Here is a 23,985-nt window from a genome sequence, read left to right on the forward strand (position 1 = left end):
ACGATCCACAGGGCTCAGCGCTGAGGCATCAACCTCTGACTGGGTTCAGTATGGGAAAGAGGCACTGGGCAGTGACATTGAGACGTGTTTGTTTCCTGTTCCCTCTCTTACACAACAGGACTATAGATTTGACACTCCAAACCTTATGTCTTCATAAGCATTACAGCTCTTAATGACCACTTGCTAAGATTAATGTTTAATAAACTTAGAATCCGTACCTTTATCAAATATGAATATTTTTACCATCTTTATTGCTCTTAACAAAATGTCATTTAAATGTCAAGGGAGTACAAGGGAGTTTCTTAGTCATATCAACACACACAGGCCCACAGTAAGGGGTCTGATCCAGGAAACCTTTGCCTGACGGTACTCGGTTGTGTTAACTCCGAAATCCAGCATTCTAAGTGGGCGCGAAGTCACATTTTTTCAATAAATAACTCGAGTTAAATAGATATCTCAGGTCTTTTCGCTTTGTAGCTCGTCTGAACCGTCTGCCCCGAGTGCGTTTGCGCAGCAGCCACTGTTGAAACGAACTGTAACCTCGGTGGGCCGCAAACCATTGCGCTACACCTGAAGACACGCAATGCGTTACTTGCCTATGAGGGCTTCTCCGCAGTTCATTAGCCTGCTGTCAGAATTGTCACATGACAATAACAAGTCCACGCGAGGCACAGGCCGCAGTGGGAGCGCGTGAGAAAAGTCCCCCTCCTCTCAGCGCGTTTTAATTGGCTGTGAGCTGTAAACTCGCGAGGGCCCCTAAGGGAGCACTTTGCCGCTATTGGTTGAGAGTCCTGTCAGATAAACAGAGGGGCGTAATCCGTTTACTTTTCACAACCGGGTTGCTGTAGGTTATCCGCTTGGAGCAGCCTCCTGAACTCAAAATGCAGTGACTAATTTTTAAATATTTCCATTCTGGTTTGAAAGAAGGCCAATTAAAGACGCAGAGGAGGAAAATGAAGAGCACGTTTACGTTGTAAGCCTTGATTTCAAAATGCGTGACTAAACGTATCCACGGAAATAACATTGTAAGGTAAGAGCGTGGGGGTTGGTTGGATCTGTCGATTTTAACAATGTTGCATATTTTCGCAAAGCTCGCTGTGGTGATTTCAGCTGTCAGACAACGAAAAAGGAGACTGTGCCCTGCTTGTTAAATAATCTTAACCTAGAAGGACACTCATTTCATTTTCTTCAGTCTGTTTCATTACGACTGATATGCCGTCTAGTTTACAGCTGATGACTGGGCGCTTTTTGATATTTACTTCCTAACTTTGTACCCACCTTACAGTGTGCTATTTTTAAGTCACTAGCTCCATTAGAACCTTACGCACTTCACTGAATAGTTTTAGAAAATACGGAATGCGTGGTTCTGTGTTACCAGCAACATTTGGAGGACATACTTTCGAAACAGCGAACCTTGATATTTCGTTATCTAAAACTGAGATGCTTTATTGGTTTAAACCAGCTATGTGCAATACTTCACTTACAGACTATTTTTTCTTTGTTTTCATGCCGTCGTCGTGATTAGGAGGCGACATGTCGGTCCCCCAGCTACAGGATCACAGCGATGTGTCCTCCGAGTTCCCCCCGGAGTGGGCGGACGACGAACGCATGGCCTTCTTGTTTTCAGCGTTCAAGCAAAACCGGGAGGTGAATTGCACGGACTGGGACAGTAAGATGGACTTCTGGGCGCCGCTGATCATTAGCACCTGCCGGCGACGAGGCGCGGTGTGTGTCACCTTGCAGGAGCTCCATCAGGTCTTCCGGAGGAAGGGTAGTGTGCCCCTGGGCCTGGGCATGGTCATCCAGAACATGGTCAGGTACGCACCTCTCTGCACTCCCTGCTACCTCCGTCCGTGTGGCTCTGTGTCCCAGGACCTGTCTAACTGAGACATACAGTTAGTAGGGATATACTTAAAACTATTTCCATCGCTATACAGAATCTAAAAGATAAAGGTAACCTCAGTTGTCATCTCAAGGCAAAAACATTTAATTCATGTAGCCCAACTGATGTTGTCAGGTGATTTTTTTTATTCCTAAAGTTTGTTACAGAAATAATTGAGCATTGGCAGTAGAGTTATTGCTATGCCAATGCTGTGTGTCTCTTATGAAAATAAGGACGTAAGAATGGAGGAGGCCATTTGCCTTGTTTAGCATGTTGATGAATTAATCCAAGGCTCTTATCCCGCCATTTCTAGACAGAATTTGCAGTGTCTGTTTTAATATCATGCATGGGTGGCCTGTTTCACTTCTCTGGGTGAAAAAGTGCCACCTGTTCTTGCTTTTACCTTCGCACTGTTTCCACTTGAGGCCTCTGGGTCATGCAGAATGAGCACTGAAAAGCAAAACAGACACTGATATAGGCGGCACGCGTGTGAGCTGTGTGGATCCCTGACCTCCTGTGTTCATCGATGTTGTGACTCTCCCTGTAGGCGTGGCAGGCTGCAGAAGGAGTCGGAGTTTGCCGCAAATGTGGACTCTGGTTGGCTGTCCTGGGGGGTGGGGCTGCTTCTGGTCCGGCCCCTCAAATGGACGCTCTCCACACTGCTGGGCACAAACCGTGTGCCCCTGGAGGAATCCTACGTTGTGATTGAGCTTGTAAAGGTTTGTCATCGGCTCCGACAGTATCAATTTCTCAAGCCTGTGCTTTTCAGCATTCGTAAGCTGTTACAACTCATCACCACAAAATGAAGGACTACACGGGCACCATAATCAAAGAGAAGAAATAAAATGGCCATTTTAAAAAAAACAGCTCAACTTACTAAGAATAACCGTGACTATATTTGTAACCATCGTTAGGTCACATTGATAGCAAGGCATTTGCATGGTGTAGGAAATATAATGTGCTTGTTGTTTAAAAATAAACATCAGTAAGTTATGTCTTGGTCAGCTGCATTTCATCTTGGATGAATAGTAAGAGGCAACAAAATAATATTTGTACAATGGAAAAATAACAAAGACTCATACTTTTATAAAGTAAGACTAATACTTTTTTAAAACTTGTTTTAAAATGTAAGTTCTCAACAAGGGGTAGTTGTAGGATGTTGCAATATATTTCTAGGAGCAACACACAAGATCACGAATACCACATCAGTGACATTGATAGTACTGAAAAAGTTCCTGTTAATATAATAAACTAGTCCATTTCTGGATTTTTAACTGAGAAGCATTAAAATGTTTAATTCTCAATCTTGCTATGTACTCTAAATGTTTTGTTAATTTTGGCTTGTAATAAGTGAATGGGTTAGGTTTCACTAGGTGTTGTAATTTGTCTGAAAAAAGTATAATAATAATAATAATAATAATAATTGCTTACACTTATATAGCGCTTTTCTGGACACTCCACTCAAAGCGCTTTACAGGTAATGGGGACTCCCCTCCACCACCACCACCAATGTGCAGCATCCACCTGGATAAAGAGCTACTTAATGTTAAACCTCTTGGCAATGGTGGTACGTTTTGCAGCATGTATATCCTAAATCTCTGTGTGTCTTTCAGGAAAAAGCTGCAGAGCTACTGCGGGTGTACCGGAACTCCCCATTGGCCGATCACGCTCTGCTGTCCTTCCAGGATATGCGGACGCTGGCGGCTCATGTCTGCCCTGATGAAACCACCCTGTGCTTGGCACTCCTGCAGCTCCAGAGGGAGAAGCAGGTGACAGTGTCACTGCATGAAGGAGACAAGGTTATGATGCTAATTATCATTAGTCATTTAGCAGACAGCTTTGTCTTGAGTGATTTATTGATATGCAGGTGAATTCTGCACTTGACAGAGCTTTCCTTAAAGAAGGTCAGAAAAGAAGGAAGTTCAAGAATGAATCTGGACAGCACACAATGCGAGGCAGGGCTGGCAGAGCTCAAGCCATAAACCTTAACTACTCAACCACATAGATTCACAGGATATAGTGGGGGCAAAGATTGCTAAAACCATTTTACTTGTTCTATGGATGTACAGCGTTTTTTCCCCAATCTTACCCATGCCCTGGCCAAATATGGTACAATAAGTAAGTTCCTAACTAAGATCCCTGTTTAGGGGGTATGTGGATCAGCTGGTGAAGCATACCTTTGGCTGGTTCAGTCAGATGACTTGCTGTGCCCGTGCTGTGTTTGTGTCCAGATTGTGAAGTTCTCTCAGCCTGGGCAGGGGCGGGTGTCTCCGGTCAGCGATGTGGACCTTGGCATTTACCAGCTGCAGCGGAGCGAGAGGCTGCTGGGCGAGAGAGTGGAAGCTCTGGGGCAGGAGGCGGAGAGGTGAGGTCGCGCAGCTGGCAGCTGCCACCTTGCAGGAGCTTTTCATCCAGAGTCCTCCCTTCTGTTACTTTGACCCCCTTTTCCTACAAGAACCTTATTTCCTTAACATCAAAAGAAAAGTTAGAAACGAGAAACCCATCTTGTCTGTTGAGTTACAAGTAGTTTAACTAAGGGAAAGCACTTCAAAGAGGTGATGTTATTTTAAAGATTAGCTATGCATGCACTATATAGATCACTTTAACTAATGAGTCTTTCAAACTATCTCACCCCCAGATTGACTTTTAAAAAGTAAGCCTTTTTAAAAAATAAGTTACTTTTTACAAGTAGCTCTAATGGATGACTGTTTCCCAAGTACAGACTGTAATGTTGCCCAGGAGTGTAAACGATCCAGTGCTTTAATCCTGATGTGAGTGTGTCTGTGCAGGTGCAGAGAGGAAGCTAGGACACTGCTGCGTGAGGGGAAGAAGACACAGGTACAGGGAGCATTTCAAACTACGGCATCCCTGAATCACTCCGACTGTTTTAACTGAAATCTGTATTTGTAAATGATGGGGTCGTTTTACTGTTTTTTTTTTAATCAAAATGTTTCCTATGGGGTGTCAAAATTGGTATAAAGACTTCTTTTTAGATGAAAAAAGGGAGCAGAAAAATTTGTCCGGATATACTTCCTAACATATGTTGAGGTTTGTGTTAACCCGTTTACTATCATGAAATATGTACATTGTCAAAGAAAGGGAAAAGGGTGTGAAGATCACTTTTTGGGGGAAGATTCAAGACAGTGTAGCACAGTGTCACCTAAAACTGCTCAAATGTCAATGAAAATACTTATACCGATCTGTAAATTACTGCCAAAATGTTCAGCCTTACTGAGGTTGAATAAAGAGCACAAGTGGCAACTTGCATTTGTGAGCTTAAGGAGATCCATTAAAAAGCCCAGCTGAATCTGTGGCGTCGCGTCTCGATCGCAGGCCCTGCGGTGTCTGAGGGGGCGAAAGCGAGTGGAGAATCGAGCAGACCGGCTGCATGCCCAGCTGGATACGGTGAAGGCCATCCTGGACAGGATCGCACACTCCAGCACTGACCGCTTGGTGAGTTATGGACCTGTACCCGCCATTGAAATGCACAGTATTTCCCACTGTATGTATTAAAAGAGGAAGTGGTGTTTGTGTGCAGGTGATGCAGGCGTACCAGGCTGGGGTGGCAGCTCTCAGACTGTCCCTGAAGGATGTGACAGTGGAGAGGGCAGAGAGTCTGGTGGACCAGATTCAGGAGGTGAGGCTCTTCTCTTCCTGATGAGAACCACACACTGAAAATACAGCTGAATCTTGACTAGGGGGAAAAAACGAGAAAATCACAGACAAGTAACGAAGGTTTTCATGAGCGCAGTAGGCTGAAATCTGAAAATAGCTTTCAGCTTAAACATCAATCACGTTAAGATAACAATTCCTCTATTCTTTTATGATATGGTATTGTTGCTGTTGCACTCTAGAGTAAGGCATTTCACGTAGTCTTGCTGTAAATAACCCACTTTGTTCTCAGTTGACTTGAAGTGCTAAATAAAGGATTAAATTAATTAACACCAATGAATCATTTCAAAGCATTCTGAAATAGAATGAATTTTCTTTACTTTTACAATAGCAGATACACTTGAATGATGCATTGCATGAAACATCCATTAGTATGAATTTATTTTGCTGATTCCTTTATCCAAAGCTGCTTACAGAGGTTAGTTAACGTTCTTTACATACAGATTTTGATTGATACAGCTGGGTTTGCTAGAGTCATATTGATGAAGTGTCTTGCTTAAGTAACTGAGATCTGAACCCATTTCCCTTCAGCTAGGAAGTCCAAGCCCTGCAGTTGGTCCACATTGGTGCTTGCTGCCTGTCTGTGTAACATTCTAAGTGATTCACCTGTTTCTGTATACGCTGCTCAGCTGTTCCAGCAAACTATTCTGACATGATGTCTGAGCCAAATGGAGGAAGGAGTAGTGGGGTGCTTCCCCGTTGTGGCACAGAACTGAATTTTGAAGCCTGGGAGGTGAATTAATCATCCATGAGTAGTAAATGTGTCTGCAAGGCTTACATATTTTTGCATTATCTAATGTTTTTCATCTTGTCTGTTTCAGCTCTGTGACACTCAGGATGAAGTTAACCAGGCTTTGTCAGGAGCAGCACTTGATGGCACAAGTATGTTTCGTTATGTCCTTGTTTTTATTAAAAAGGCATCTCTTATTTAAAGCCCCATGAGTTTTTATATCTATTCTTACTTTTGGAAATGTTTAATACCAGTCTGGACATCAAGCTGGTTATTTGTGGTGTTCTTCAAATAATAAACGAGCCCTCCTTTTTGTCATTCTCCTGCCAGCAGATGAGGAAACAGAAGAGCTTGAGAAGGAACTGAAGTCTCTGTTAGAGGACAGTGCTCCATGCGTTCCTCCTACTCTTCCTGAGGTTCCGAATAAACCCCTTAGCTCAGGTGGGGCTCCAGGTTTTGCTGAAGACAGCTTCCTGGCCTCCCTGCCGGATGTGCCAGATTCCCGGCTGAGCATTACTGACGAGGAGCTGGACAGAGAGCTGAGTAGGCTTACCCTCACAGACACAGGTTCACCCCTTTCCTAATCCCTCTGCCCACCTTTTTCTCTTAAATCCTTTTAAACTGATTCACTTTCTCTCTCTTCCATTATTGGTTATAAAATGTCTTGGTGAATCAGCTAATTTCAGAAAGGTGTCCCATAGGTAGTATTCAGTTCATTTTGAACTTGGTTGATTCTCTTAAAACTGATTGCAGCGATCTCTGGAGGAACTCTGTGATAGATGATCCCTACCCCTTGCAGAGCAGAATATATAGATTGAGTGGCTTCATTACGTATAAACAGTACATATGCTTAATTCTAAAAGAATAAACAAGTTATGTGTCATTTTGGAATAGAATATGTTTCCACTCAGGCTTAAAAACAATGGGAACTTATAATTAAATATATCATGTACAGGCCTCAGTTAGAACATGAAATAAAAAAAAATACATTAATTATTAATTGCTTTGAGTCCCATTCATTGTTACAGTACAGTAGCTTATGCATTAGTAATTCTGTTCCCGTTATCTAGTGTTAACGTTTGCTTGTGGTCTTTCACAGCTGTGGCTAAGGAACACCATATCTCTCCTTTGAAAAGGCTGGAGCCAGCCCAGTGAAGAACTGAAGCACAATATTCATCCCAGCACTGTTGGCGCTGCACAGAGAGTCTCTGAATGGTGTTGGCGGGGATGTCAAAGGGTCCTCAGAAAAGCAATCAATACAAACTCTGTCTTTTGTAACAGTTTCTGTTTGTAATGATTAATGTCCTTTTTTTTTCAATTTTTAAAAGTCCTTAATCGTGATGTTTTGACTGTAATGATCTTATATATACTGTATAAATATCATTATTATGTGACAGAACAGATTCGTCTGCTTCAGATTCTGAGTGCAGATTGCTGCGTAACCCTGTTGGTTTGTTTTCTGTGTTTATTTGCTGTAATTGTGAGTCTCGACTGGTTCTACAACACAGATGGGCACATAGTCTACATGAAAAAAAACATGATCAACTCTGTCACTTATTAGACAAGGCTTTCGTAGAGTTAAAAGAAAAACAAATTAGACAGCAGACTTTATACCTTATCACCTGTAAAACACGTTTCATACTTTCTGAAATGCAAGAAAAACAAATACATTTTATATTTTAATAAATGTATTAAATGAGAATTAAATTACCTTTAGTGGGTTTTTTCCTATAGTCAGATGTTCCAAGGTGAGAAAATTCACTTACTGGAATTACTAAGAATCTGTAGAGTTGACCTTCTACCTGAACATGGACTTCCAGGCTTTAAGACGTACCATGCTTATTCTTCACTGTTGAATACTGTCAGGATATAAAACAGTTTTTAATGTTTGTTTAATGTTTAATATGTAAAGCATTGAACACCCCATCCCCAGAAGCTAGTTTACTTATTGTAGATAATAAGAAGTCTGAATTGGACATAAGTTAATGACAATTTTTTCCCATGGTTTTTGAACCTAACTTCCATTTTTATTCTTTTTATTTGTAATATTGGATTATTCTGATGTCCCTTTTTCATTCATGACTGATGATTAATTTCTAAAACTGTGAGCCAAATTTGGATGCTGCCTGAAATGTACCAGAGAAAGTTTGCAAAGAAAAGGACATTCAGCCCACATATTTTGTGTGGTTTCTAGCAGCCAAGTAATTGGATGACTTTATATAGCCTTTTGTAGAAAGAAATCACAGTATCAGCATTGATGAGATGAATGGATAGCTTGTTCCAGACACAATTCAGTGCTTGATAAATCCCCTCCTGTCCTCATGTTTAAATGCAGTTTGCACTTGTGTTCTATCGTTCATTTTCTCCTGTTGATGGTGAAAAGGGGGGGGAAAGTTGTTAGCAATGCTGCCTTGCAGCACTGTGACCCTGGGTTCAGTGCTAGGCTGGGGGTGCTATCTGTGTGGAGTCTATATGTTCTCTCCCTGTTCAGATGGGTTTTGCCAGGTGCTCTGGTTTCCTCTCACAGTCCAAAGACTGGCAGGTTAATTGGCTTTTGGGAAAATGGTCCCTGATGTGAGTTTGTGTCCTGCACATCCAGCTTGGTCCCCATTGCTTGCCGAATGGTGTCCAGCTCTCCCATGATCCTGTATTCCATGTTAGTTTATTTGAAGTACTGTGTAGGTGACATGGCTACCTCTGAAGCTATTTTATCATTTCCTGAATGAACATACAGCACAGTTAGTACATATAACCTAGTACTAAACCCTCTCAAACCATCCTAGATTTCCTTTTGATAAATAAGTCTAAGTTATACAGTTTGGCGAATGGGAGAACTGCCACGTAAGCACGTCTACCAGAGATTGTCTTCCGTGCATCTACCTTCCCAATCGGCAGAAGCGTGTGTATTAGTATAGGCGAAAGCATACCAATAAAGTTTTTCAATATATAAGACGCATGCGTAGAGCATTATGTTGTAGTATTCGTATGATACGTTGATGGATTTTCTGAAAACGAGTTGAAAAGATTACCTTGGTTTATTTTAAAGGTTATGTTTTGAGTCTTCGTTGTTTTCAGCGTACACCAACAGGTAAACGTCAGTTACGTATAAAATTTGATTTGGTTAAGGTTACAACATTTTTAGTTAATGCACGAATAATATGCGGATATTATGTAACTCACTATTTAGTTTTTTGTATTTTAATTTGAAATCAGATAATGCTTTTTTTCATTTTAGTTTTTTATCTGTTCTTGAACATTGGCAATGAATGTCACCGGTATCATCCAGCATTTATAGCGACTAACTAGGAAACGACCATCTGTGTTCTTCATGTTGGCTCTGAAAGGCTCAATGTACAGTACTTAATGCCGGGTTGTTTCTTGAGCCAAAATGGTGGCAGTTTCTTAAAGTATGAGACAACTTTGCGTAGATCCGTAGAAACATTTGAGACGTCTCAAAGTGCATTGCGTAAGAGGAAGTTTGACATCAATGAGTGGAACTGCACCTGAGACGTAGCAGATGGGAAGTCGTACCTGGCAGTCCGACACATCAGCAGCGTCCAGAAAATAAAACCAGGTAAGAAAACAGTATAGTGAATTTGTAAAGAAGTTCTCCTTGATACAGTTTTTTTAAATGAGGCAGTAAACGCAATTGTAGTATATAAAGGTCCAGGCTATCGAGACATGGAAAAATGTATTAACTACAGCCGAAACACACACAAAAAAAGTGTTGCAATATATAGTTTAGCGCTTAGTGACGTAATAAGAGCTATACAGGTGTACGCAGATTAGCTGCCTGTATTTCGGGTGTGCTCAAGTGTGCGGTAAGAGCATATCAGAGACTAACCGACAATCTGGTTGTGTTCGTTGAGGAGTTTAGGGTACATAGCGGATGAAGGTGATCTTCGCTATCTTCACCTCCCTGTGTGGGCCTCAGTTGTTTTGTATTCTCTTTTTGAAATTAAATATGGGAAAGCAATTAAAAACAATTGTCATCAGCTCTTTGTGAATGATTTTATTATGGCAATAGGATCCTCATAGTTCGAAAACTTGATCTAAAGCTTGTTAAAACCGCTTGGTTTCAGCACAAATCGCACTGTAGGTTACTTTTCGCTGACGGAATAAAGGTTTGATGGTCAAAAATGAAAGGCAGGTGACGATTCTAAGTTTTATATTGTGTTTTTTCCTTTCCCAGTTTGAGAGCGGTGTCCTTCAGGTGGCAGTGTGTTCAACGTTCAAGTTATAAGAATGCTCCGAGATATTTTCTCTACCCAAGCCTTTGGATTGTGGGTAACTTGGAACTAAGGAGACTCCCAAACATGGGGAGGTAAGTGTTATACACCTGGAGTCTATGCATAACCAGCCTACAGTACATTTAGTGTATATATAATTTTACTTGTCTTATCCAGGATAAGATCTAAAAATACATTAAATGTAAGTACTTAAAAACAGGGTATAGTAATGGAAAAATAACAATTTATAAGCAGCTCTTGTGGCTACCTTTGGTTCAGGATCAGTGTTAGATCTAGGGTTTTGACAGCATGGACAAAATTATTGTTTCCAAAGGCAAGTTATCAAGCTCTTCGCTAAAAATCAAATGCAGAAATCATTCTGCGTTCCGAATTCAGAAGCGGAAACAGACTTGTAATTTGTCGCTGTAGTCAAATTCATTCTTCAAGTGAGGGCACTAGTGAAATAAAAAGTGGATCTACCATGGATGTTGAGAGTGCTCGGGTTGTACGCCTGATGGGTGCCAAGCACAGGAAGTTATGTCCTGCCCTAAATGCACATGTGTGAGTGGTGTGCACTCTCTCTCTTTTCCAGGATCAGTTTCTCCTGTCTCTTCCCTGCTTCCTGGCACTTCAGCCTTTCCCCTGTGGGCCTGCCTCGCCTGCCCTGCCTCTCTCTCAGGCAGTTCCTGTTCTTGGTGCTGCTGGTGGGCACACTGTGTGTGCTGTATCTGCTGCTGGTCCTGGGCAAGGGCAAGCACAGCTGGCTGCACAGGGACAAGCAGTTCCACAGGTGGGTGCCTTACAGCTGGCAGAGGGGAAGGGGGACTCAGTGGCCCCCGGGGGTAGCAATGGACTCCCAGTGAAAAGCTGTATGAGACATTTCAAGTCCTTGAATAAACGGCATGCTCTTGTATACAGCCCAGTCCCAGGAATTGGATATTTCTGTTTTGAGTAAGTTTCTAGTTTTAAATGATCTTGAGGGAGAAAACTAATTTTAAGCCCAACTTGAAGTAAAACAGGAGAAGTGAGAGTTAAAAGTGGTGTGGATTTAGATACCTGCAACCTCAGCTTTAAAATATTTCCTACTGCTCTCCTGAGTAGGAATACAAAGAGCGCACTGTTACACAGGACACTGATAGTGCTGCGTTGCCTAGCAGGTGAGCTTTGTATAACAGGAAGAAATTTCAGAAACGGGACCAAGTAACTTAATTCTATTGTAGTGCTTTTGTTTCACCTGTTATTGACCTTTTTTTTTTTTAAAGGGGGACTGCAGTTTAAATTTTTCAGACTGGATTTTAAATCTCGGGTAGCTTCGTTGATGTTAAAGAAATGTGTAATTTCTTTTCTAATTAATAAATCGTGGACTTTGAAATTACTGTAGGTCGCCAGGTTGTTGCAAACTCGCATTCGAGTGACCAAGAATAGCGACATGATACGGTCCTTCCTGCTTACTAGTCTCAGTAATGACTAATGTAATATGATGGATGAGTGAATAAAAACAGGTTGTGCAACAGGCTTTTCACTGCAGAAATGTTCCAACGTGATCTGCATGCAGAGTTAACAAGGACTATATGCGGGCAAAATCAAGGGCATTATTTCTATAGGATTAAAAGAGATGTATTCACCACCCTGCTTGTTTACAGTGTCATAGGGCCACTCACATCACCCAAAGTTTTGTTGCCTCGTTCTGAATCGCAGAACATGGTTCTGCACATATCTAGGATTTTTTTCTATTTTGTGGTATAAATTGGACATCTTACAAGTTACTGTGCACATTTGACTTTTATTGTTGTTTGAAATGTACTTATCAATGCTGGTTCTTTCTAGCCCCAAAATAAGACAATAGCATTGCCTCTCCCCTTGAAGTAATCTAATCTTTTTCACAAAAAGTTGTCTTTGCTAGGCGGTCTTGTCACCTTCATTCCATTACCCATTGCAGTAAAATGAAATGTATGTTTTGAATGACTTGCAGTGCAGTCAGAAGGCGGGCGATGCTATGGTTTTTTGCAACAAGGTCTTCCCCCTTCCAGCACCCCTGATCTCTGGCTGTGTGTGTCCATCTCAGGTATCTGGCCCGAGTGACCGATGTGGAGGCCACAGATACTGGGAACCCGAACCTCAATTACGGCATCGTGGTGGACTGTGGCAGCAGTGGCTCCCGCGTGTTTGTGTACTGCTGGCCCCGGCACAACGGCAACCCTCACGACCTGCTGGACATCCGCCAGATGAGAGACCAGAACAGGAAGCCCGTCGTGATGAAGATCAAGCCAGGTGGGACTGACCTCCCCTGACCCTCCTGTGCCCTGTGAGGGGGAGAAAAAAGAATAGTCAGTCTCCAAAAGTGGAATTCAGAGCATTCAAGAGGGGCAACATTCATATAAACATTATTTAAATACTGTAGGATTAATACTTGTTTTGGAACTTTTTCTTACAACTTTTTCCCCTGCTTAAAGAAAAGCGCACATCTTTAAGAGACTTCCAGGTCAAGCTGATTTTGAGCCTCTTCACTGTTTAATGGCCAGTTGAATAGGGATTATAGTAATTAATCAGGGACACTCCCAACCGCAGTGGATCAACTGAAACAAAAATAAGTTAAGTTTTTCTCCAGGTCTGTGAAGGTTATATGATTACCAGACCTGGAATGAAGTGCTTTAGAAACAAGTTTCATCATGCAAGTGACCAATTAAAAAAACAACAACAAAAAAACAGGAAAAAAGCAGTAATGTGATATGTCCTTCTTTGGGCTCTTTTGACTTTCTCCTCTACAACCTGAGCCTTTGGTTAGCATTGTACCTTCTTAACTACTTTTGGTCTTAGTGGTATTTCAATAATGTGGTCTCTTTTTGTGTTTGTTTGCAGGCATCTCTGAATTAGCCACAGCTCCAGAAAAAGCCAGTGATTATATTTACCCCTTGCTGAGCTTTGCTGCACAGCACATTCCCAAGAGCAAGCACCAGGAAACCCCTCTTTATATCCTCTGTACTGCAGGAATGAGAGTCCTGCCTGAGAGGTACTGCAAAAAACTAACTGGTGTTGTAGCTGTCAGATGTCAAACACCTTTGTTAATCTTCTGCTTTAGCTGCTTGATTTCACATTGTCATACTTGCACCTTTCTGTCTCTTAATGAGCCTCTTTTGAGAACTACTGTATATTTTAAGTCTCAAAATGACTTATCTGTCATTTTTTCTCTCTGGAATGGTGCTGCTGTCCTGTATTGCCTTGAATCCAAGAGTAGAAATGATGTTTTCAGCATCAGGCTGGTGTCTCTGCCAGTTTGCAAAGCTTACTGAGTGAGTGATTCTTGTGTCGCCTGATAACCAGTCACATGATTATCAGGATAAGTGTTCAGCCAGATTCACTGTAAAGTATAAAGCTGTCTCCACATCATTTAAATCCAACTGTTTCTTTGGTCTAGTGGTTAAATGATCATTTTTAATGTATTTGATTAACAGACATAGTACTAAGAAGACTTCTCATGTAGGAAATTCACTAAATGTTATTTTTCCTAAGAAGCATTTTGCTCCGTGGTTCTATTCATAAGTTGCCAAGAATGGAGATCTGGACACTGATACTGTGTCATGATTTGCAGTCAACAGGAAGCCCTGCTCGAAGATCTGCGGACTGATATTCCCGTGCATTTCAACTTCCTGTTCTCGGATTCCCATGTGGAAGTGATATCGGGGAAACAAGAGGGTGAGTGTGATGTCTGGTAGTGTTGCAGGTATTGCCTAGAATATTGTGGTAGGAACTGAGTAAATGGTTATTAGTACACTGGTACAGAATAAGAGAGTGCACTCTATAGCTGTGCTTTTTCTCTTAACAATATCAATGTAAAGAATATAATCAGGACCCCTGTACAAGATAATGGTGGTGGACTGGAAGGATCACATAATGAGCAGCCCACCACAAGTGTATTTTTTTTAATAATGCATGCATATTTCAATCCATCCTGAGAAGAATAAAATATGGAATTCAAAATGTTTTCAGACAAAAGCTAGAAATGGAACACGTATATCAAATATTATTTTAGCATGTTTAATATTTAATATGGAATGAAGCATCAGGGAAAAGAAATACTTTACCTTCCAAAAAAAAGAGTAAGTCCTAAAATGTCGTTAATCCATCTGTCTTTAAAAGGTGTCTATGCGTGGATTGGCATCAACTTTGTTCTTGGAAGATTTGATCACATAGAAGATGGTAAGTATCAGGAATATTTTTATTTACATTTTTTATTTAATTTTTTTTTAGAGCTGTTTATACAGAAATAAGCTGAGGAGAGACTACATAAACTGTGGAGCTAAATATTGACTTATTAATGTTCTGATCCTTAAAGTTGAGTATTTTCAATTCTAGTTTCAGATGCAGAAAAAGGTAAGCAAAAGTCTGAGAAAGCAGGCAGATGAATTCAAGGCATCAGTCAGCATGAGTAATTACTAGTTCAGCTAGTTGAACCAAAGAACCAGTAGACACTGGGGTTCCACAGGACTGTGACTGCGTACCACTGAGCTGTAGTCAAGAGTTGGCCATTCTTGGTACAGATGGTTCTATTTTATTTAAACTCTATTGACACAAATGCTTTTTTTTTTACTAAAAACATTCTACATGCTAACAAATCTTTAACGTTCCACCCCCTTTTGACCCCCTTCCCTCTTTCTGTCTCTACTGCAGAAGAGGAGGCTCTAGTGGAGGTGCAGGTCCCTGGCAGTGACCACCAGGAGGCCCTAGTCCGCAAGAGGACAGCAGGTGTGCTGGACATGGGAGGTGTCTCCACGCAGATCGCGTACGAAGTGCCCCAAACTGTAAGCTTTGCCTCTTCACAGCAGGTTATTATCCACACCACTTTTCCTTCTTTTGTGTTTTTTTATGTTTGGCTTACTCCATTTTATCCTACCCCACCCTTGTCCCAGCCCGTTCCTGAATCTCTCCCCCCCTCCCTCCCTCGCTCTGGAGTGTAGCACCATCTTCCCCTGACAGTGGTGACAAGGGAAGGGCTAACCGCAGCCTGCAGTGTCCGCTAAGCAGAGTGCATGACTGGGCTTGCAGTTTGGCCACTGATGAACACAAAAGGCTGTCACGGTTAATCTGATTCTGTTTGAAAATGAGGTGTTGTATGAAACCATGCTCAAAGTGGATTTACTTTAACATAGAAGCATGATTACCTTATGACTAAAGACCTTGCCTATACAGAACCTTTCTGTCATTCTAAAATGACACTGCAGTTTCACAAAACAAAAGAAGAAAATGCACAGCTGAGGCTCTGCATCCTAAAGAATTTGTGATGATATTAGTGTTCTCTTTTCATCATAGGTAAATTATTAACGCAAATGGTGGCATGGATTTTGTAAAATGGCATCATATTACACCTTATACTTCTCAGGTTAAGATTGATGATGTCAAGAGAATTTGTTCTCTGAATTTGCAGCATTAGCTAAGGTTGCCACCATCTCAAGCAGAATACCGGAAAGTATCATCGGAAGTCCCCACTTGCATATTGGCCTGTGTTTCCTGAGATTGCATTAACCCAATAGAGGGATGTGATGGAATCTACACTCTTTTTAGATTGCTTGCAGTGAGGAGTGTTTCACCCGTTATGATTTATTTTTTTAAGTTGATTTGAATCAAAAATTTCTCTGTCAACTTAACAGTAGGCTAACTTTTATTTTAAACCCAGCAGCATGAGAAAAGCCACCTGGTTAAATCAACTTTGTATTGACATGTTGCTACAGAAGTATTGTCCTATTGGAACAGTCTAATAGTGAACTCATCATAGCCCAACAAATTCGGAAAAAAGATGCATAGTTATACACTAGAACACAACTAACTGGCTTAAAATCTGTATTAATTAATGCTGACTCCTCTATCCAGGCACAAGCCAGCATCTTGATCCTGTGTACCATGAGATCTTTTTGACTTCTTGAAAATAGTTTTCTCTATATGTATCTTGTAAATAATGGATAATTGAAGAGGATGCTTACCTACTAATACGTGGTTAATAGTCGTTTTTGGGTTTGATTGAAGGCACCCACGTTAATGGGAGGTTGGGCAAGGGGGAGGGGATTCATGCGCTGATATTGAACCTCTTGCAGGAGGAAGTGGCCAAGAACCTGCTGGCAGAGTTTAACCTGGGCTGCGACGCCCACCGCACAGAGCATGTGTACCGTGTGTACGTCTCCACCTTCCTGGGGTTTGGGGGTAACGCAGCCAGGCAGAGATATGAGGAGAGCATCGTGAGCAAGACCTTAATGGAGAACAGGTAAGCACAGATCATTAGTGCTTTCTACCAGGGGCTGGCAGACTTGGCACTAACTGCTCCATTTCCTGTCCTGAAGGAGTTCAATCCCAAGAGTATTTTATTCTCTGAATTTGCTACAAAAACTTGCCAAGTTTGAAGTGCATTATGCTGGTAAATAACGTCTTACTTTACTTGCTGCAGTTATTTCAGTTTCCTAGCTGAATGTTTAACCTAATTCTTGAGATGGTGAAGTTCTTTGACCTCCTGTGAACAGTGCCCAGCTTCCTTGAACAGAGATGTCACCTCCTGGAGTTTTAGGAGTGTCCAGTCTTTAACATCGTGTTCTGGGTGTCCTCCTTCTCCTCCTCCGTCAGGCTGCTGGGGAGGCACGTGGGCGAGTCGTCGGAGACTCCTTTCTTGGACCCGTGCCTGCCGCTGGATCTGGAGGACAAGATCGAGCAGGGAGGGCAGAGCCTGTTCCTGCGGGGCACCGGCGACTTCGACCGCTGCCAGCTGGTCCTGCAGCCCTTCATGAACAAGACCAATGAGACCCAGACCTCTCTCAACGGTGTCTACCAGCCACCCATTGACTACCAAAATAGCCAGTTCTACGGGTTCTCTGAGTTTTACTACTGCACTGAGGATGTGCTGCGCATGGGCGGCGATTATAACGCCACCAAGTACTCTCGTGCTGCCAAGGTACAGCTCCTGGTCATAGTCCCATAGTGACTTCTGAGAAAGGGTTCAGTCCTAAAGCTGTGGACAGCAACCCTAGTCCTGCACTGCAGTGAGTCACAGGATCAAGGAGTAGAGACCCAGAAGATGTATTAATTCAGTTATTTCACATTGATATGAGTATTAAGTGCTTAGTGCTTTTTTTGTTGCTAGTTTGAATTTACAAGGAATTCAGAAGAACATATCCTCCCAGCATCACTGAAAGGGTATAGTTATTCAGCTTGAATAGCTTGTCTGTTCAGGAATGAATTGGAAAAAGAGTGTAAAAATGTAAACTCAAATGTAGATCTGGCCATCACACAAAGAAAGTAGCAAGGCAGTGTAGTATTAAACGAATGTAATAAGAGACAAAAGCTAAAAGTACTGTTTGTACATGAGCACATTCTGATTAAGACTTCAGAGTACATTGAGTTACGTTTAATTTAATCCCAATAAGTGGAGTCAAGCTGTTGATATTTTTCAGCCTGCAATGTTTTACTTGACATTCTCTTTTTTTCCCCCGTAGAGTTACTGTACCACCAAGTGGAAAACCCTGAGGGAGAGGTTTGATCGGGGTCTGTACGCCTCTCATGCAGACCTGCACAGACTTAAGTAGGTCTTCCAGTGGCTGTTAATCTTTTTACAAACATCATGTTCAAGTAAAACCAGTTGCCCCCCCCAAAGTGAAGGTTTTGAAACGAAGACAATACTCTATAACACAGGTGTTGTTCGACTTTCTATGGTTAATTAATTCTTTTCAGTAGGGACCCCTGTTCTTAATGAGCATTTTTTAAAAAGATAATAAGGCTATGATTAAAAGCCACCCTTTAGCACAACAGTTTCACAATAAACTCGTTTAGGCACTTTCTTTAGGAAAGGTAATAACGAAATTAAATTCATTCATTCTGAGATTTGAGTTTTGTTTCGTCGTTTTAATTGCATTACCTGTAAAAATCCTTTAGGATTTTAAAGATCCCCACTGACATAGCTCTTAGAAGCATTTCTTAGGTTATGCAGCACCACGCGTCCTTCAGGAAGGTAGTCCTTTCAAAATGATTGTTTAAGACATCCCTTTCCTTCTTCAGGTACCAGTGTTTTAAGTCAGCTTGGATGTACGCAGTGTTTCACTTGGGGTTTTCCTTCCCAACGGAATACAGAAACATGAAGACAGCCCTGCTGGTCTATGACAAGGAGGTGCAGTGGACCCTGGGTGCCATCCTCTACAGAACACGGTTCCTTCCCTTGAGGTAAAGGGCACTGCTCAGTTAAGGTTTTATGGCTAAATGCAATCTCTCTCTTGCCCACATTTTAGAACAAAAAGCTAATATTTTTTCTTGCAAGTGGGTTTCTTCAGTATGCCCTGAGGCTGTGTTTTGAAGCACCATCTTGAATGATTTACTGATGTGCAGTGCTCTACTGCCATCTGTTGGAACATGCCATTCCAACACATTGTCCTTTGTGGACTGAATATGGAGGTCCCACTTATAGACCCCTTCCAAATCTCCGGCATGATAGAATGTTCTTTCCCTAAATGTTAAGGAAAAAAGAAAGCTATGAATTAAGCACACAGTGTCCAGTCCTGCTCCTGGAAGGCAGGTGTGATACAGATATTCCCTAAACACCTATATTAAACCTACATTTATTCCCTAAATACCTCTTAATGAACTGAACCAGCTATTTACTGGCTTAACTGCAATTTAAAAGCTTCTCCCACCTCTTCAGTTGGTGCTGTTCTAAATACCCCTTGAAAAGCTACAAGTCCTCCTTTACCAGGATTATACAGCGCTGCATTAAGCACAGCAGGTTGGCAATTAAACTTGTGCATTAATGTTTATGTTTAACAAGCTTCCACTTCTGCTTCCTTCTTGTCTGACTGTATCTAGAATTCACAAGTGGACTCATTACTTTTTCCCTTATTGGGTTTAAGAACTGTAGAGTCGCTCAGACACCAAAGGCCACATTTGCTGTGTTGCATTTGCCATAGTGTGTCTGTATTATGGTCTTTCGCAGGGACATCCAGCAGGAGATCCTGAAGGGGGCGCACTCTCACTGGAGAGGAAGCTTCACCTTCGTCATCAATCACTATCTCTTCCTGGCATGTTTCCTAGTAGTGCTGCTGTCCATCCTCCTCTACCTGCTCCGCCTGCGGCGAATCCATCGTCGCATGCTGCGCAACGGGCTCTCCTCCTCTTCCTCATCTTCCACGCTGTGGCTAGAAGAAGGGCGGGGTGCTTCCGCGATCCCCGTCACTCTCTAAGACCCCCGCTCAGGTACAGGGGTTCAGCCAGCGTGGCCTTGAGAGATCCAAGCCTTCGCAAGAAGAAAAGAACAGCTGCTTTTCAAAGTATTGACCCCCAACACCGGAGATCTCACGAGGGTCCGTTTCCCTGGAGCAGACCACCAGTTAATGTGATAACACTGCCCTGGGCTCATGGAATGCTGAAGACTGCATAAATAACAAGCTCTACACTGCTGGGATGGAACAGGACTACTACTAAGTGTTGTGTTTCATTCTTTCGATAAAGTAAGCAATGTGAATTTTTTTAAATGTATTTATATATTGTGAAGATTAAGTCAGTCTTTTGTTTCTTTTCCATCAATACATAAGCAAAGCAAACAACACTCCAGCAGTCGACTGTCTGCCACCCTGCACGCACTCCCCACCCCCCATCCAAAAGATAAAGAGGGTGCTGACAGGCTGTGTGCCCATGTGAGAGCACGCAGTGCAGTGACTTGGGAGGATTGGTAAACGAGCAGAATAAGCCTTGAGTTGGCTTCAGTTGTGTAATTTTCACGAGATAGTTGCAAAGCAGTAGTGTCCGTCCTTAACTAAATACAGGTTTTGAATGCTAACAAAAAGCGCTGTGCGAGTATTAAACCTGATGTTAAAATCTTTGCTGCTAAGCCAAGCTTTTGCGAATGGCTAACCAATTACCAGTAAGAGTGGACTGCTGCACTTTATCCTTGTTCCCATTATGACTGCCAGAAATAAAAAGTCCAGATCTGTGCAGCAAGATTGCTGCAAGACTATCATTTTTATTTGGTCATTTGCACCTTAATATTTGACGTTCATAGCCCATTTTAAATAGCGTTTTTGTGTGGGATAATGTGATCCACCTGTAGCATTCAGAGTTGGCTAATGGAGGGAACATCAGAGCACATGGGGTTAAATTCTGGAAGATCAGCCTTTAAAAAGAGATTGAAACCCACAACTCAAAAAATGAAACTAAAAATGAGAAGATTTCATCCTTTAAGGGTAAATTGAAATTAATCTTTAAAAAAATCACACACAGTATAGGATTTCTGATGGCCTGGGACAGATTTGAGTTGACAGTTTGTATTGTGCAATAATTTCTTTTTTTAGGTGGATACAAGGAAAACCAACTCACTTTCTTGATACTTGAAAATAAGAGAGACTAATAAAAGACAGCAAACATTGTGCAGGTCATCAGTGTTAATCAGGTGAAAGCAGATGTATGCTACTTATGTATATACTGTCACAGCCAGTTCAGGACATTTTTTACCTACCTTCTTAAATTTTCAGTTTCTCTCATTGCAAATATGTTTGTGTTACAGGAAGGCAGTTAATGCACCCATCATCATTTAAAAATGCACTGCTTATAATTATATTTTTAGATATAAATATGAGACATACACCTGTATTTAAAAAGTAGGAATTTAGACCGCTGAAATAGCTACATCAGGCAATACCTGATGTAAATGTTGAGTATTTTCTCTTTATGCTGCATCTATGTAATTACATGCTGCTTCATGCATGTAATTACACATTTCAGGATTGGATGTATTTGACCTTGATTTTAAAACACTGAACAATATAATACACTGTCACATTTGAAACTTGACTTTTACGTTATTTTTAAGGTCAAATATTTCTGACAACGTTTACTTCAACTTTATTTTAAGAATAAGGTACACCAGATTGGTTTAGCCTTCCTGAGAACATTTTTAAAAGACCGCAATGATGATTATTTAAAGTTTGGAGGCATTCATGATTTATTTTAATCATACTTTTTCTTGATTTTGGGTTTCAGTGTGTAATTTGAAAAAAAAAGATTTTAAAGAGATGTTTAACTGTTAAAATCTGTAAATAAGAGGATTGAACCTTAATTGCCATCAGGCTTATCTCCTCACAAAAATCCTCTTCCGTTCACTAGTTTTAGCTAAGTGCTTAATTGAATACAAAGGTATGTTGAAAAGTGAAATAGATTCCTCATTTTTAAAATGACTAGCGGCACATGGTTTTCATGTATTTGCCTGGAGCCGACAACTTGTGATCTGTACTTCAGTTGAGACTTTCTTGAAACATAAGCTTTCTTGAAAATGTTCCATCTGTCACCTTATGGTTTTGAAATGCGGATTCTTTTATTCCTTAGTTCAAGATTTTGCAGTGGCCTTTCAACCGATAAAAATTCAAGATGCTTGTCACGGTTTCAGAAGCGTAGAATGTAGCTTACAAAGCATACAGGCGTTGCAATTGGGGCAGAGTTGAAGAACTACAAATCGCCCTGGGGTAATGATGTAGCCAAAGACTTGAAACCTTACTGTAAATAAAGGTGATAAGGATCTCCATGGGAGAGAGGTGTTACATGACCGCTTCTCTGCTGCAAAATACAGGAGTTTGCTCCATCACAGTATGACAGTGGTTTTTAAAATGGTGCGATATGATACTAGGTTTAAAAAAATTGAGGGGAATTTCGGGATGGCCTGCAGTTTGTTCAGATTAGTTTGTTTTTTTTTCCATAATGCAAGCATGCTAACTGGTGCCCTTGTGAAAAGTGTTGCTTTTGTGTTTTGTGGAACTAGGCTCTTGTTAGCCATTTAACTGGAAACACAAAGAAAATGAGAGGAGACCGTTTGGTCTGTCTAGGTAATTGGTCTCTACCTGTGAAGCCATGTGAGAAAATGATCATCTGTAGTCTGACTTCAGATCACTTTGACTAACTCTGTGTCGCATGTCATTCTTAATTTTAAGTTGGCATGCTGTCAACTCAAATCCAGTTTTTCTACTATTAATTTGTCATTGATGTATTTTTCCACTTTGATAAATACTGGTGAAATAATATAACTTTCAACTTTTCACTGTCTTTTTTCATGAAAATCAGAAGTGCCAGGATTGCTCTGTCTTCATTTTGTACCAACAAGAATGGTTGAAAGCAGCTGGTGTGTCACAGTCACTCGGATCTGAGGTCCATTAGAACTGGTTAGCAGCAAATGTAGCTGAGATGACAATTAAGTCCTGCTGCAGTAATCTGAGATGTTGTAAAACTTTATATAAATTCTTATAGAGCGGTAAGAGTAGTGTATTCTCATGTGGTAGAGCTGTTCTGATTTGAGTTGGTCATTTTTATCAAATGATAAAAAACAACGAACACTGTCTCCTTATGGGTCAAAATAGTCTGACAGCCATGATGCCTTATCCTTGCAGCAGGGCAATAAGGGGAGAGAGAAGGAGCAGAGGTGAATGTGAGTGGGTCACGGGGAGTCAGCTGTGATCCTGCAGGTCTTCAGAGACTTTCTGGACTCGTTTCATCAGGGCTCTGTCACTTAACCAGTTTGCTAAGTTGATCTGTAGCCATTGGCAATCTAAAAATACCAGCATACCTGCAGGCTTATGTTCCTCAAAGGCTTCGGGATTTAACCTTTCGTTTAGAAGATAAAACAATGGCTCTTCATGGGTTTTTGTGCACTTCTGGTTATCTGAGATGTATCACACAAGCAGTCTTTTTCTCCATATGTGGTATAAGCACCCCATAATTCAGTATCTTTTGACATATGCTGCTTTCTTTGAGGTCAGGCCTGAGGTGTAGTGGTGTAGTGCAGTGATAGCAGTCTTTGTTTATCTGGGAATGTACTGCCAATGACCTGCCCTTTTCTAGTGCTTATTTCTAGTGAAGCTGTAACTGTTTGTTTTTTGTAAGCTGGTTCTCTCTGATGAAATAGCAAATCAAGTTGCTAATTCATCACCTAAGCCTGAACTCATTATCAACCCCTGATTTGGTTTAATGCCTTCTGTGTATTCTAATGCAGATGTAAGATAAGTCTGGTCTTTTTTTCTTTTTTTTTTAAACTGGACTTGGCTTCGTTTTCTGAAGCTCCGGTGTACTTTTTATGATGCACATATTTCTTTTTTTAAATAGATGCCATATTTATAAGAAATTGTACATCTTAATTTAAAATAGTTTTCACAAAGAACAGTGATGCCATTGTTCAGACTGAGCATTTGTGTTGCTGTAAAAAAATAAAGTGAATCTGTCTGTGTACCATGTGTTTCTTTTCACATCTGGAAATCTCCCTCATGTAGCAGAGTGGAACAACCACATTTATTGCATTCCATAAAACAGTGGAATCTATAACTGGTTCAGCAACAAAGCTGGTAAATAGTCCAAATTCTTAATTGCCCTAGGCTCTAATATTTCATATGACGTGGACAAAAAATTAGGTATACATATGATTTTCTACGGCTACCAACCAGCTGTAAGGTGGTTGGCAAAACTGAGAGGCTCAA

General features: G+C 41.2%; 2 protein-coding genes and 1 long non-coding RNA gene across 9 annotated transcripts; 2 read left to right on the top strand and 1 right to left on the bottom strand.

Annotated features, from left to right (window-relative positions):
* Positions 1-230: 230 nt before the first annotated feature.
* On the bottom strand, positions 231-2,433 carry LOC148674201 (uncharacterized). The gene is made up of 2 exons (XR_015935272.1): positions 2,286-2,433; positions 231-1,883 (listed from the first exon to the last, which is right to left on the bottom strand). It is a non-coding gene; the product is annotated as an uncharacterized LOC148674201 (long non-coding RNA).
* Positions 816-7,991, top strand: chmp7 (charged multivesicular body protein 7). 5 transcript variants are annotated; one of them, XM_088624130.1, is made up of 11 exons: positions 816-1,030; positions 1,526-1,817; positions 2,430-2,601; positions 3,496-3,681; positions 4,114-4,247; positions 4,672-4,720; positions 5,216-5,335; positions 5,421-5,519; positions 6,376-6,436; positions 6,615-6,851; positions 7,384-7,991. In XM_088624130.1, the coding sequence occupies exons 2-11, from the start codon at positions 1,534-1,536 to the stop codon at positions 7,437-7,439; spliced, it is 1,398 nt and encodes a 465-aa protein (XP_088480256.1). In that variant the 5' UTR covers positions 816-1,030; positions 1,526-1,533; the 3' UTR covers positions 7,440-7,991. The 5 variants fall into 5 exon arrangements, with proteins under 5 accessions (XP_088480256.1, XP_088480258.1, XP_088480260.1 ...); XM_088624132.1 differs by having other exon boundaries at positions 6,615-6,827; XM_088624134.1 differs by having other exon boundaries at positions 817-1,030; positions 6,615-6,725.
* A 138-nt stretch (positions 7,992-8,129) lies between these two features.
* On the top strand, positions 8,130-23,738 carry entpd4 (ectonucleoside triphosphate diphosphohydrolase 4). 3 transcript variants are annotated; one of them, XM_088624127.1, is made up of 14 exons: positions 9,235-9,372; positions 9,713-9,858; positions 10,477-10,608; positions 11,106-11,303; positions 12,579-12,784; positions 13,373-13,523; positions 14,103-14,206; positions 14,651-14,710; positions 15,182-15,336; positions 16,600-16,766; positions 17,120-17,444; positions 17,986-18,071; positions 18,545-18,706; positions 19,470-23,738. In XM_088624127.1, the coding sequence occupies exons 3-14, from the start codon at positions 10,601-10,603 to the stop codon at positions 19,714-19,716; spliced, it is 1,869 nt and encodes a 622-aa protein (XP_088480253.1). In that variant the 5' UTR covers positions 9,235-9,372; positions 9,713-9,858; positions 10,477-10,600; the 3' UTR covers positions 19,717-23,738. The 3 variants fall into 3 exon arrangements, with proteins under 3 accessions (XP_088480252.1, XP_088480254.1, XP_088480253.1); XM_088624126.1 differs by having other exon boundaries at positions 8,130-9,858; XM_088624128.1 differs by having other exon boundaries at positions 8,130-9,858; positions 15,182-15,312.
* The last annotated feature ends 247 nt before the right edge of the window (positions 23,739-23,985 follow it).

This window comes from Lepisosteus platostomus, chromosome 3, assembly GCF_059453375.1.
Source record: "Lepisosteus platostomus isolate fLepPlt1 chromosome 3, fLepPlt1.hap1, whole genome shotgun sequence".
In the NCBI taxonomy this organism is placed as follows: domain Eukaryota; kingdom Metazoa; phylum Chordata; class Actinopteri; order Semionotiformes; family Lepisosteidae; genus Lepisosteus; species Lepisosteus platostomus.